Consider the following 14,605-nt stretch of genomic DNA (forward strand, 5'->3'; position numbering starts at 1 on the left):
TACAAGTATCAAGGCTCACCACTAAACCATAGCTGTAAAAACAGAGGATCATCATCAGAGTTTCAGAGTAATTGCACAGATATATTACTTGGACTTATGTTCTCATTTACAGCTGTGGAAGAGCTTTTGGGGGGGGCTCCATTTGACTTGTTGCAGCTATTTACTGCTATAGCTATTGCAGTATCCAGTTTATTTGAAATTAGTTTTCAGAACCTGGATTCCTGGCTAACTTACTTTCCTCCAAAATAGTTAATGTCTTTCTTAACTCCTGAAATCTAGGTGGGATTACAAACTATTAAGTGAATTTAAGTTTTGGGGAATGAGTTATGAAGGTATTTTAACCTGTGTTGTGAATTTATGTTTAAATTCCACTACTGTTCTATTGGAATTCTGCACTGAGCTCTTGAGAGCAAGGATAATTTATGTACAAGAATGCCTTAAAATAAGCCTCCGTAATTACAAAAATGCAGTGTTTAAATTTATAGTAAAAACCCACACACTGCTGGCAAAACTATAACTGCATCTGGAAAACATTAAGGATGCTATTAAAATAGTCTAGCATAAACTAGAAATGAGACTGAAATTACAGTGTTGCTTACTTAACCATTTTTAGGAAGTATATTTTGAATATGATCTACTTTCCTATTTGACTTTTTGATAAAACACCGCACTGTATCTTGTTTACTGCTGAGAATGAAGTATGTACTCTCTTATCTACTTTAGAAAAATCAGATTTTTTTAAGCGTCTTCTTATAGTTGTCGATAATTTAAACCATAACCAGGTCCACCCATCAGGGGAAAAGTAAGAGGGAGATCTCAAAGGACAATGAAAATCACAGCAATTAAAAACTTATTTTATTAAAAAGATGAAATGTTTTCAAACATTGAAAAATTACGTTTTTATAAAAACAGAAATAGGCAAAATACCCATTTGTCTTCTATTTACATATACAATATTTCTCATTGTATAAAATTATTTACAATATATAAAAAAATTACAGTAAAATAGGTTATTTTCTTACAAGACATCAAGCCCTGTACTTCTAGTGTAGATCATGGCAAACAAGAATATTATTGCACCTGTGAAACAAACAGTCTAACAATAGGAGTGTTCTCTTAGCCATGCCTTCAACTGAGATCTAAAATAACATCGTTAGCTACAGTAACATTCATTTAATCTCTTCTAGGGTCAACTTCAGGCAGTTTCCATACAAACATTGTCTCGTAAAGCTTAGGACTGGGCAGTTAGAATCAGAAAAAAAACCAAACATATTTACAGCTTCTTCTATACAATCTGTATGGAGTCTTACGGAGTTTACCCTTCACAGAAGCTGCATAAATTAACCCCTGTTCTCCCGGCCGGGATGGCCAGGTTCACTGATACAGTCACGTCAAATTCTCTGCAGGAGATGACTGGCTAAGTCTCCTTGTGTCAAATCCTCCTCAGCTTCCATCGCTAGAGCGTCGGTGCCTCCCTACGTAGTACCAGCTACAAGTTTTTAACGCTTCTGCACCTGAGCAGTTAAATAACGTCCACTGTTCGCAGGTCAGAGTCTCTAGGGCTACATGTGCCGTTTCATGTGCAAAGCCAGGTGGTCTGACCTGGAGAACGCCCTGTCGCAGAGGTGGCACTGGAAGGGCCGGTGGCCGGTGTGCTTGCGATAGTGACGGGTGAGTTCGTCGGAGCGAGCGAACTTCCAGCCGCAGCCTTCCCAGTTGCAGTGGTAGGGCTTTTCACCTGTTGGAGAAATCACAGAGAGCGTGACTCAGCGTGGCACTCCCACGTACAGGCTGCATCCCCGTGCTAGGCGACCTTCCGAGTTTATCTCGGCGTACTCTCTTATTTGCTACCAAAGCCCTTCTGCGACAAGATCCAAGTGCTTTTAAGCCAAACGAGGCTGCTCTAGCAATTCTTTTACTAACCTATACCTGCAGTGAGAATCTTTCGAGAAAGGGCATCGGAAGTCCTTAGAAAAGCTCTGACCTACATCTAAGTAGGAAAACACTTAGACATTATAATCTGACCACCTGTCATAGCTCAACCACGACTACTCCTGGAGTTTAAGAGACTACAGGGTTAAAAAACTGTTTTATACAGGCGGCTATCGCAACCAGCAAGCAGCATATCTCTGGATGAAGGCAAGCGGCCGTATTTACCTGTGTGCGTCCTGAGGTGAGCCTTCAGGTGCGAACTCTTGGTGTAGGTCTTCCCACAACCTGCGTAGGTGCACGTGTGAGTGGCCGTCCTCTTCCGTGGCCAGGACCGACGTCCTCTTTTTGGTTTGGAGTCCAGCAGCTCCAGAGGGGAGGAAGGAGGGGTGAGCATGCCTCTGGGAGCAGAGGGTTGTAAGGGCAGGTTGTCCTCGAAAAGGCCAAACTGGGAGGTGTTCTGGTACTGGAGATGGGTCTGTGGGTGGTGGAAGCCGGAGGCCGGGTGGTAGCTTTGCTGGAAGGACATGGACGAGGGGCACATCATCTGCGTGTGGCAGTCATTCACCATGAGATCATCAGGGCTCAGCGGGGGGGTCTCTGCCCCGGGGATTTGGGGGGAGCTGGCCACCCGGGGCTGCTCGTAGGCCATCATGCAGGTCGCGTTGCCCTCCTGCTTGATCTTTGGGCAAGCCTGGGGCACCAGACCCAGGACCGGTCCATAATTGTCCATGTCGGGTTCGGGCTTAATGTTCTCAACGAACTGCGGGCCCCCGAAGCTGGGTGTCACGAAGAACCGCCCGTGGACGTTGCCAGGAGGGCAGTAGTTGGAGTCCATCTCGGAGCGGATCATCTCCGGCACGATGCCGGCGTTGTAGGGCGGGGGGCTGCCCTGCTCCAGGGCACTGTAGCATCCCGGGGACGGGTTTGTCTGGTAAAAACCGCCGCTCTCCCCTTGGGCGGGGGGATAGTCCCCCCCAGCCGCTCCCTGGCCGTAGCCGTCGCTGCCCATGGAAAGGATAAAATCCAGCACGTTGTTGAGATCTTCATCCTCTTTGCGAGGGGAGAGGCCGCCCCAGGTGCCGGCGGGGGTCTTGGCCTCTTGGTCGCACTTCCACCTCTGGGGAAGAAAGAAAAGGGAGAAGGTTAGAGGTGGTGGGCTGAGGCGGGGGGGGGGTCGGTGGTGGGTTTGGGGAGAAGCGGGACCGCGGCACCGCCGCCCACCCGTGCAACGAGCGGCGCCGGCCTCAGCGCGGGATGGCGTCGGTGGGGTCGGTGGCGTGGGAGCGGGGGGGGCGAGACTCACTTCGTGGAGGGTTTTCTCGCGGCAGGGGCTGGCGAAGGTGGCGAAGGAGGGCAGGATGGTGTCGCTCAGCGCCATGGTACGGCCGGGCGGGACGGCGGACGGCGCGGCGCGGCGAGCCGCCCTCCCCACCTTATAACGCGGGCGCGGGCGCTCTCAAGCCAATTGCAAAGAGCGGAGGAAACGCGTCCCGGACGGGGCGGGCGGGAGGCAGCGACTCGGGCGCAGCCTAAATTTAGCCCCGGTATAAAAGGACGCGGCGGCGGCTGGTCCCAACCCGAGCGGGGCGGAGCGGAGCGGGGCCGGGGCCGGCACGGAACGGCACGGCATGGCCGGCGGGGCCTTCCTCCCCCCCACCTCCCCGACCGCCTTCTCCTCAGCGCGGGGCTCGCTGTGGAGCGGGGACCCCCCCCCCCCCCTCACGCCGCCTCGGGCCGTGGCCGGTGAGGAGAAGGGTCCCTGCCCCGGCGACGCTAAGGGACCCTCATGAGCTGAGGGGGGTCTCTGCCTCCCCTGGGGACACTGAGGGGCCGGGGGGGGGGTCCCAGGCCTGGGGACACTGAGGGAGTCTCCCTGACATGAGGGGGGGGCATGCGCTGAGAGACACTGTGAGGGACTTGCTGTGGGGTGGGGGACACCGAGGGGGGTCCCTGCTCTGGGAACACCAAGGGACCGTCCATGACATGAGGGGGACACTGAGGGGTCCAAGCTCCAACAGAGACTGTGAGGGACTTGCTGTGGGGTGGGGGACACCGAGGGGGGTCCCTGCTCTGGGGGGGGGCGACGCTGAGGGAGACACCATGAATGAGGGGTTTGATTTCACCCCCCCATCCCTCACAGCGGCCGCCCCACAACCTGGCCTCATTGTCTGGTGGGACACGCGGTGGGACCAGATCCAGAAAACGAGGGTGGGAGCGGAAGGCATAACGAGCACAGCAAGGGAGGCAGATGCCCTGTGCCGTGTGGGTAAACGCACGGGTGAGCCGGTAATGGAGGCCTCCGGCTCTGGTCACCCTAAAGGTCTCAGACCCATCTCGGTACTGACAGGAAAGTGTTTAATGGCACTCTTGTATGGTCTCCGCTGGAGACTTGCGTTTAATGGAAGGCCAGGTCTCTAGCAGAGTTTCCATTTGCCGCACGAAGATTGCCAAAGTCAACGTTTCCCTGTGACATTGTGAGAGAAATAATGCAAGTAGCTTCTGTGATCTCCTCTGGTCATAGCCAATTTATGGTCCTGGGCTGGATTTTTCAGAAGGGAAGACTGTTCTCCTCCCTTACCTTGGCCTCTAGCTCAGATGCCCAGTCTGAAGGAGCTATTCTCCAATAATTTTTGATAACGTGCCCCAGACTCCTGTTTTTGAGGATCACGGCTGCTTGGCAGTCATCCAAGAGCAAAAGAGCAAAAGTGGCCGTTCTTAAAGGAGGAAAAATGATGATCTATCACAGGACAGACTGATTCTTTGAGAGCCTGTTCAGAGAAAGAGCTATGCTTTCCCCTTACCTCCTCCATATTTCCTTTGCAATCGCTTCTAAAAGGTTTTCTAAGTGAGCTGAAGATCAGAAGAGTGCAGGAGAACAACTCTCACTTTTATGCACTGCGTGCCCCACGAGGGGAAAGAGTGATGGCCCTTGATGGGCTCTGGTTCTCAGAAGCATTTTGAGCATGTTCGTTAGAGCCCATCCCAGGCTTGTGGCTGTACGCAGCCTTCTCAGGAAAGCACGGTTGCTAGGGTGAGTAAATGATCTTTTCAATAGCTACACATGTTTTAAAATAATGAATGTCTCTTGTTTAACTTTCTATACTTCTTATTCTAAAAGTTCACAGGATGGCCAGGAGGAGCAGCCAAACTTCTGTGACTGGAGCAGAATCAATACACTGAATGCATGGTAACGAAGTACACAAAGATGTATGACTCATAGCTATGTAATGTCACACTTGTGTAATCTTTCAATGTAAACTCTTTTCCTCTAATAAAATGTTAGTAAGTGTACAATACGTATATATGGTGCTGTGAGTCAGCCAAGAAAATACACTCTGATGAATTCAGAATGAATGTGAATGTTCCCTTGATAACACACCCTGAATGTCTGTGTCAGTTTATGTGCTTGTGATTTCAGCAACAGCTATAACAAAATATTTTGTTTCTAGGATATACAACTGTACGTGTACATTTCACTGAGAAGCTCCAGTTGGATGCTGTCTTCCAGTAGGCACTGGAAGGACATTTGTTTATAGCACTGCACTGACTCTCTCACCTAACTGCGTTTTTTCTTTGCATAAAGGAAACGTTTAGTGGGTAGTGAGAATGAAAGCCAAGTGCACAAAATAATAAATTCACTGCCTTTAGTTTCTTTTTGTTTTCAAGCAAAGTGTCGAAGCTAAAAAACTATAGCTATACTAAACCTGGTGAGATGAATGTGAGAATTTGTTTACGTTGTGAGTCACTACTTCTGCACAAATCGAGTACAACATTGCCATGACCTTCCACTTGGTCCATGATCGTTGTGCTGACATTTTCTGGCTCTGTGCTGTATGCAACGCTTATTTTAAATATCTAAACCCAAGACCCTGGCACTGATCTCATTTATGGCAGCATAGATCAGGAGTGATGCCACTGGTGTATAAATGTGAAGAATGTGAGATTAGAAAGTATTTGTTAATCTGCTGCGGGTAGAGGAGAGCTAAATGATGTGTGATCTGTCTTCCAGCCAAAGTAAACACAGGCTCAACCATTTTTGTATGGCAAAGTTGATCTTTCTAGGTGTTGCTGCTGATCTCCGTTGTTACTTTTACATCAAGAGAAACTTTTTAAGGGATTGCAATCAGAATTCCACATGTTAATAGAAGAATCAAAGCTGGGGCTGTGTGATGAACTGCACCCTTGGTGAAACACTGCAGCTGGATGGGTTGGTGAGAATGCCCAGGTCACCTGGCTGCTAGAGCACTCTGAGTCATTACAGAACTCAAACAAACAAACAAAAAGCTCCTTTCTCATGGGATTGTTCTCAGAAAGTCCTGACTGCACCTAGAGAAAACGTAGTAATAGCAGGGTAAACGAGCTGAGAATGAGACCTCTTAGCACCACTGTTCAAAATCACAGTACTAGTAACACTGTGACCAATCACTTCATATTTAAATGAGACAAGCATTACATATGATTTCCCTGCCTGCATCTCAAATTGCCATAGTTCTGTTGACTATACACTTTTTTTGCGAATTTAAACTGCAGGTTCTGAGTTAGGACCTTTTAGAGTCTGCTTTCAAGGAAGTTAATAAAATTATGTAAACAACCACATAAAATTAAATATACAGGTATTTTTTGGAGAGGCATGTCTTAATTTGGGGAGAGTGATTTAATCCTGTAGGCCTTTTGTCTGATTAAAGTAACATCACCAATTAATTTTATAAAGGAGCCTTTTTGACCAGATCTTCCATGACTGGAGCTTGTTCCCATTTGAGGACCTAAAGACAAAGGTGAACCTTCATCTCTTTGATAAGCTTAAGTCAAAGGGGCTCATGAAGCTTTTAGGATGAAATATTTTCCTTTAATATTTTTTGTGATTCTCCTCTGAACTATGTGCACATTTTCAAAACCTTTCTTGAGGTTTGAGCACTGGAAATGTGGAGCAGCAGACAAATATGAGTCACCCCTCTTTAGCCAAGGACTGCACTTGTGCACTTACAGTCATGGCATTGCATTGAAGGTTACCCACGAGTTCACTGTTTCGCAAAGCCTTCCTCTCCCCCAGCTCTTCCATCACATTGCAGCTCCTCAGTCAACGGCACCACCACCATGAATATACGGTCTGCGCTCAGGTCTGCGCTCAGTGCTGGCTCGAGGCTTTTCGACTAGATTTAATTTATGGCAATGGTGGAAAGCAGAACACATGGGACATGGGGGGAGACTGGAAGGTGGAACAGAGCCCTAGGAGGTCTGGTGAGAGTGCTGGTGGGCCATGGTGCAGGGCTGGGAAGCATCATGAGATGCTTGGAACAACTGGGAGGAATCCAGCTTGTTTAGGGCTGCACAGATGGAAGGTGGAGACTGCAGAAAGGTGCCATGAAGAGAAGCATCTGACAAATGCCTTCTCCAGCAGAGCAATTTTGCTGCCCCGATTTTTTTACCTGTTGGCCTAGGTAGAACCCTACTTTTGTCTATGCCAAAAAGCAGAGCTGCTTGCAGTTTTCGTTGCTAGAAGTGTGGCCTTGAGCTTGCCTCTATGGCCATGCATGGTGTTTGTTTCTGCCTGGATAGTGCACTTATAATAATTCTTTAACAATGGCATGTTCTTCAAATTATGTTGCACTTCCTTGATCTTTGTCATCTAGGACTTTTATCAGTAACAGTTTCTGTTTTCTTCCAGGTCATTGTTAACAACATTGAATGGTAAGCGATGATAAAAAAAGATCAAGAACTAATAAACTTGCTTGATTAAAATTTAAATTAGATTTCAAGATGTATCAGCTTGTGTTTGGACCAATTCGCGTGTGCACACCATATTGATTTGTCATGTTCTTGTTTCTTACTGTGAAAATCATATCGCACCGAGGCAAATCCTTACAGAGATTTGCCTGTTACATCAGCACTGCTGCCCTGTTTAAAACACTGTTAAAAGCCATTGTCATTAGCTAAACCATCTTTATTTATAATTCTTTTTATATATCAAGTCCTTCCAGTCTTTTGCCCAGGTTTATATAACGCTGACAGGCATATCTGGGTCATTCTGTTTACCCTGTTAAAATATTGACATAATATTAACATTCTTCAAGTCACCTGGGGCTTCCTCACTGTTCTGAAATGGATTGATAATAAACATTAACCATCTGGATATGTCCTTACTTGGTTCTTTTGAAACACTCACTTATAAGTTACCCAGACCTGGCAACTTAATATTGTTTGAGATGAGTAGCAGTTGTTTTAACATCCTCCTTAGTTACTGGAATGGAAAGTATTTCAACATCATTATTGTCTGATCTGAATACAGCATCTGGCTTTTTCTCAAAGAGAGAACAGAAATATTTTTTAGCACTTCTGCTTTTTCAGCATGATTATTGACAGTTCTATCATTTCCATCCATTGTGATGGCAATCTTAATTCATTTTAATGAAAGCCTTGTTAACTTAGTTCACAAAGATTAGCAAAAGTCAAGTGTTTATACTTTCAACCACTGCACACTTTAGCTAGGCAGACTTCCATCCATGCAAAGGAAAAATAAGCTTAAATTCCATTTCAATAAATAAGTCAAATAATATAAAGAAAACTTTTCTCAGAAATACGCAAGAAAATACTGTTCCCATCATTAATGTGCGTTCGTGATTCAGTAATCATGCAAAAAATCAGCTGTTTAATGAATTTAATCGAGGTGATTATGTATTGTTACTGGAATTTGCTGTGTGAAGAATGATAGCATTCAGCTGTAAATGATTTTTTGTTGTTTTTGATTTGGGGACTCTTCAAACCTAAACAGTTTATGCCAGTTTTTTAATTATCAGCTTTGATTAGGTATGTAGTTGTGTTTCTGCCAGCTTTTACTGATGTGTGTGTTGAATGCACATATGTTGTATTGCAGATGTCCCTTTCAGCTGTCAATTAAAAACACATTTGACAGATCTTTTATTTTTTTTACAGAACTGTGAAATGATACCACAGTTTCAAAAACTCTGCAAGCGTGTTTAATTGTATCAGTGAAACTGCTTAAAATACCAGTCACTGATTATGACTAGCAGTTTTCAGTTGTTGCCAGGTGCTTTTTAGTACAGAATCAAATCTCTAGTGAAGAAATGGGCAATAAGGGTGTGGAATAATAAGAGCATAGGTCAGAAAGTAGCTGTGTGCTTTCATTCAGAAAAAATTACTGTTACTATTAACAAACATGTAATAGCCTCCGTGAAGTCGGAAGCCGAGTAAGATGAAACTCATTTAATTCTGGAATACAGTGGGTGTTACACTGTGAGCTTTCATCCTAGTTGCGTCTTTCCTGGTCTGCATTTTAGGAGAGAACTTATATAATTGGTTGGAGATGACAGGAGAACAAGTACAATGATGTCTTATCTCTTATGTCCACTTGGGACAATTGGTAATGTTGTAAGACATGTGAAGTTAACTGGTTTTAGAAGTGAGAACTGTGTTTGGGGTTTAATTAATGCAGGAAAAAATGCTGTTTGAGGGAACTTCAAAGAACTAATCAGATGCACTTTTCTCTCTTTTTAATTTGTGAGATCTGTTGCAGTCTGAGTCAGCACAGCAGATGCAGATGGCCGCCTTAGTAGATTTTTTTGTCACTTTGAAGTTCACAGGTTTTAACTGGGGGTGGGGGAGAGAAGGCTGGACAAAGTTTAAACCCAGCCACAAGAAGACAATTACTTAGAAGGGAGGAAGGTTTGGGGTTTTTTTTTCCCCTCATTGGCATACAGAACATCTTTATAGGTTATGGTTTTATCTGATAAGTGGAGGTTTATTCACCAAATAGACAAAGTAGGAGTTCATATAGGGTGTAGGGTGGAAAGCCTTGTTTGACGTGATGAACATGTGGGGTTTAGTTCTCATTTATAAAATACCTTCTTTGTACTGCACCTGTATTATTTATTAGTCATATGTCCTGCAGTTGAGTAATGGGAAATACTGGAGCAAGCATTTCATTAACTGTGACACTGTTAATTGGTATTGCTCGCTGCCTGGAATTACTTTCCCTGTTTGAATACATGGAAGTATGAATCAGAGCTTAGTGAATTAGCCAGTGAGAGGAAGACAGGCATCTTTGCATGATAGGCTGTATGTATAGAGCAGCTGATCTCATTTGTCTTCCTGGACTGTGAAGTCCTTTTCAGACTTAGATCACTGAAGTATTCAGAATGGTATATACTTTTTTCCATAATCACAATTAGTTATATCATTATGATTAAGCTTTGAAACTTCAGTGGGATATTTTGGGACAGACTTTTTTCCAGACTCTTATGTACATTGTTGTGACCATTTTTTTTCTTGAGCTATTAATGCCTACCTTTTAGGTTATTTATATATTTAAATCCCTGGGTACATCTGAGCTTAGGGACAGTGCTTTGTGTCTCGTAGACAGTGCTTTCTATTCAGAAATGAAACTTCAGCTTTCATTTCAGGCACCTGAAAATTTACTCCGAATTGTTCAGCTGATATGCCTTCAAGGAATGTCACACTTATTGCTGACAATAAGCTCTAGGACAGAATTAAGTGCCAGTCGTCAGGGTTGATACTGATCAAAATTATTAATATTTAGTGCTATAGTATATACAGCAATTATAGTTTAAGAGAATAATGCTGTTGAAATCCCTTGAGCGGTTACAGCTATTCTTGAGCAATAAAATGCTTTTCAAGGGACAGCCTAATACAATGCAACTTTGTAGAATGAGTTGTGAAATTTTCTTTTCATTTGCCACATAAAGTGCCAAATAAATGTTTGCAATAAAAATACAAGCCTGGGAAGAATGTGTTTTGCCAATTACAGCATAATATGGGCTACAAAGAAGTGCTCAGAATGGAGTTCAGTATGGATGTTAGTGTCAGGTTACAGCAGGGAAAAGGGTGCCTTGATTTGCCAAATAACCAGTGTGTTTTTTATCCCACATTTGCAAGGAAAATCACTGCCTTTGAAAGAAAAGAGATGGGTCTAATTCTATGCAAAATTAGTTTGGCGAGGAGAAGCAGGCAGTCTTCAGCTTAGTGAGAAACCAATGCATGGGGACTGCAAAACACTGATTGATGCCACCATCATGGGCCAATCCCTTCAGCTGGTGGTTGCCACATTTAGCTCCTCCAGTTGGCCAGCGCCGGGCGAGGGGGGCACAGGGTGGGATTAAAGCTTCTGTAGCAGAAGTGGTACAAGCCACATTGGGCTGGCGGTAACAATTTTGGGGGCCCTTTCTCCTATTGCTCAAGAGCTTGCATGATTCACCCTGTTCCCTTTTTCTAAGTTTCGTATCACAGAAAAGCGAGTTATTTTTCAACATAACTTTTACTTCAGCCTAAAGTTAGATACCGAAGCTGTGTCCGTAGCTGCAGCTTAGCTCAGCCTGACAACGCTCTTGAAATAAAGCCTAGGATCCTGCTTGCCGAAAACATGCAAAATAAGGGCTATCTTGTGCTCGACTTCTTCGCGGACTGTTTTCTGTCTTCTTCTGCTTAAAAACCACCTGCTCCGATGAGAGGGCAATGCGTCTCATTCACATGAAATCAGCGTGAAGCAGCCAGCCAAGAGGCAGCGGCGTGTATGAGCGAGAGGGGATCCTTTGCAGCCTTTATATACCAGAGTTATTTTTAACCACAGCCTCCATGCTTATTACAGTGTTTCCTCTCTCAGACGCTCAGGAAGCCCACTTGGCTCTGTTTCCTGCTAACATGCGGCCCTGGCTCACAAAATCTCTGAGAACAACAGGCCTGAGACTGCTCGGCTCCATTAAAAAAACTGGCAACTTTTCAAGCCCTGACAGAAAACCTTTGAAAGCTCTGGATTTCCTCCAGCTAACGTATGAGGCTCCTACATCGGTGACAAATTAGACTGAAACAGCACAAAATGCTCCTATGTAAATAGCCTTTTTCTGCGTTCACCCTTTTAATAGTTCAAACATTATTTATAGTTATTTCTCTGGATGGAAAAATATTTTTATATTTTTCCAAAGATGGGTTCTACTGAAATGTTTTCCTTGTTTGTTTGGAGGTTGTTTTTTTTTTTCCTTTTTCCTTCGAGATTTTTGTGACAGTTTTCTTAGGCTCCAGGAGCAACCTTTCCTTCCTGGAAACCAGGACAAAATGGCTGTTGTGAGTTCTTCAGTAAAAGGCCTGTGTCCAGTGCTGAGCCCAACTCTCTAAACGCTGCCATTCCCCGACCATTGAATAATAGTTATAACAGGCACAACTGACTTCTGCTTTCCAGAAGGGCAACAGAAGAGGTCAGTTGCACTTTATCGGTGCCTTTACCCATGCGTTTTATGTGTAATGTTAGTCCTTCATATTTTATTTTTTCTTGCAGACTTTTCACTGCAATTCCAGAGGGACTCCTGCTTCCAAAAATGCTTTCAAGTATCAGAATAGATGTGACCTTTGATGCGGAGAATGCTATTTTCTCCTGAGTTGACGTTTTACACTATTCTAAGAAATCTTACCATGAAGTGACTTCTCATGTCTGTCAGTAATAATGACTTGGAATCATAGATGATAACTCCAGAATATTAGACTTACATGATTTTCTGATTTTCTAGGAGTATTTCCAGTAGTCTCATCTTTGTCTGGGTCAGCTTCGCCTTAAGGGTTATTTATTGCCCTAGGCATGAACAAGAGTCAGCTGTAACACCTGCCTGGCTTCTCTAGTCCCAGTATTTATCTCAGACACTGGAGGGACAAGCACGGTTGTCAGGAGCAGGTTGACTGGAGCAGGAGGATTTCCCTGACTGCCCATTTTCTTGCCAGCTGGGCAATAAGGTGTGTTTTTTCCCCCCCCCCCCGCCCCCCAGTTTTAATCATCCACAGCTTGAGCATGTAGGCTAAGAAATTGTAAGGCTCTGTTTGTACTTAAAGGAGAAAGTGATGGAGAATTCATTGCACCCTGGGATGATATGGCCAGTTCTTAGACAGCTAAAGGCAATTGCAGTTAATACCATTCCAGCCCTACAGATTTGTGGAATTCCCTCCTGTTTTCTTTTTCCTCCTTAAAGGATTCTCTTCAGTCCTTCAGTCTCTTCAGTCGTGCCCTGAACTGCTAGGCTATGCCTTATAGAAAGAAAAAAGTAATTATTCTGTTTTCAAGGTTGACCATCTCTGTTGGTTTTGTATGCCAGCAGCATTTTTGCCCTCTGACTTTCCCTTGGAGCTTGGCTATTGTGCGAGAGCATCTCCAATGGGAAAGGTCATCTATATCATGAGGAAGAGAGTAAAACTAATGCCTGTTTTACTGGTCTCAGTAACGCTGCTCAAGCAGCTGTGCTTTGCTACACCAGTGACAACGAAATACTGAACTGGGAGCTGGGTATATCAAGCACGATCTTGAATGAGTAACTACCACCATCTCTCAGATGACCCTTATTCTGATTGAAATCATTTTACTCCCAGTTATCTACATTTCACACAGATGTGGTTAAATTTTGCAGTTGAAAATTACTCTTATGAGAAAAGAAAAATGTAAACAGTTTCTAGATGTGAAAGAGCTGAATCCCACATTTTGTAGCTTTTAGCAACTCATTCTGCTGTTCATTTGTTGTTTGTTTGGGGCTTTTATCTCATATCATACCCAACAATTGGGCTTTAGCTGTGCCAGGGGCACCCTCCTTTGAATGAATCTTGGCAAGCAAGTCTTTTAAATTCGGCATATCATTTTGGCAGGTGATCCTTATTTTGCAAATGTACGTTTTGTAGTTACAATCATAGCTCACAGCACTTGCCTGCGTAGTTTATGGAACAAGTGGTATGCAATAGGAGATTCACGTTTATTTTCAGGCAGGAAACCAAAAGTGCAAAAATGCATCGTGAACTGAAGGGTCAGGGTGAAGCCTTTTTAAAAAAGATTCAAGGTGGTTGGGGTGCGTTTATCACGTGCAGTCAAGTGGTCTAAAATTGACTTGTTTTGATGCTATTTGGAGCTCGCTGTAATGAAAAACTGACTTTGTGCAGATTGACTTTCTGCGTCACAACGTCTTGGGATAGTAATACCAACAAGAACAATTAGTTTAACTGTCGTTCACAATTGCTGTTTGTTTGTACTTGGTGGTTTATGGTAGAAACTGCAGGACAGCCTTCCATTCGAGCTCTTGCCAGTGGCCTCAGTAATTGCCCACTAGTCACTGAAGGACAGACTCACCGAGGACTTTCAAAGCTAACTTACCCTCCTTCAAATATAACTGAAATTTATAGCCAGCAGCATCTAAAATAACTCACATCACTACCACCTCCAAAAACAGCTCTGGGACCATGTGGCCTTGTGGTTATGGCTCTGGGGTTGTGGTGATGAAGTCAGAGATTCAAATCCAGTTGTAGGGAGATAAAAAGCTTCAAAGAAAGTGAAACTGTTTTTGCCTTGATTATGTGGAAATAATAACACCTCATTTTACTTACACCTGAAAAACAAAATTCATAGCTAAAAATAAGGTATGGTGCAGAATACCATGTTACGTCAGGAGATGCACTGTGGATAAAAGCATGTGGCTGGTATGAAAAGAGCTTATTAGAGTTGACATGTCAGAGGGGTTTGCTTCTCTTGGTACATAATGTCAAGGTGTAGGGTGATAAAAGTCAAGGTCTGAAGCCTCCACAGGCAACACAGTCAGAGACTAATGAGGTCCACTGTATTTTTCAGTGTACCATTTGGCTGACTGACTGTGGGCTTGGGGTTTGAGATAAGAAAGGATTT

The 14,605-nt window shown here is 44.1% G+C and overlaps 1 protein-coding gene across 1 annotated transcript; it reads right to left on the reverse strand.

Annotated features, from left to right (window-relative positions):
• Window positions 1-833: 833 nt before the first annotated feature.
• Window positions 834-3,335, reverse strand: KLF2 (Kruppel-like factor 2). Its single transcript, XM_010562218.1, has 3 exons — window positions 3,236-3,335; window positions 2,158-3,049; window positions 834-1,738 (listed from the first exon to the last, which is right to left on the reverse strand). The coding sequence occupies exons 1-3, from the start codon at window positions 3,308-3,310 to the stop codon at window positions 1,563-1,565; spliced, it is 1,143 nt and encodes a 380-aa protein (XP_010560520.1). The 5' UTR covers window positions 3,311-3,335; the 3' UTR covers window positions 834-1,562.
• Between the last annotated feature and the right edge of the window lie 11,270 nt (window positions 3,336-14,605).

Source organism: Haliaeetus leucocephalus, unplaced genomic scaffold (assembly GCF_000737465.1).
Source record: "Haliaeetus leucocephalus isolate CR32 unplaced genomic scaffold, Haliaeetus_leucocephalus-4.0 Scaffold157, whole genome shotgun sequence".
NCBI classification, from domain to species: Eukaryota; Metazoa; Chordata; class Aves; order Accipitriformes; family Accipitridae; genus Haliaeetus; species Haliaeetus leucocephalus.

What these genes read in the sequence shown, in the direction of transcription:
- KLF2 (XM_010562218.1), bottom strand. Translation starts at nt 3,310, where the DNA reads ATGGCGCTGAGCGACACCATCCTGCCCTCCTTCGCCACCTTCGCCAGC. An exon ending in GCGAGAAAACCCTCCACGAA is followed by an intron (nt 3,050 to 3,235) that starts GTGAGTCTCGCC and finishes TTTCTTCCCCAG; the next exon opens with AGGTGGAAGTGCGACCAAGA. An exon ending in TCACCTCAGGACGCACACAG is followed by an intron (nt 1,739 to 2,157) that starts GTAAATACGGCC and finishes TTTCTCCAACAG; the next exon opens with GTGAAAAGCCCTACCACTGC.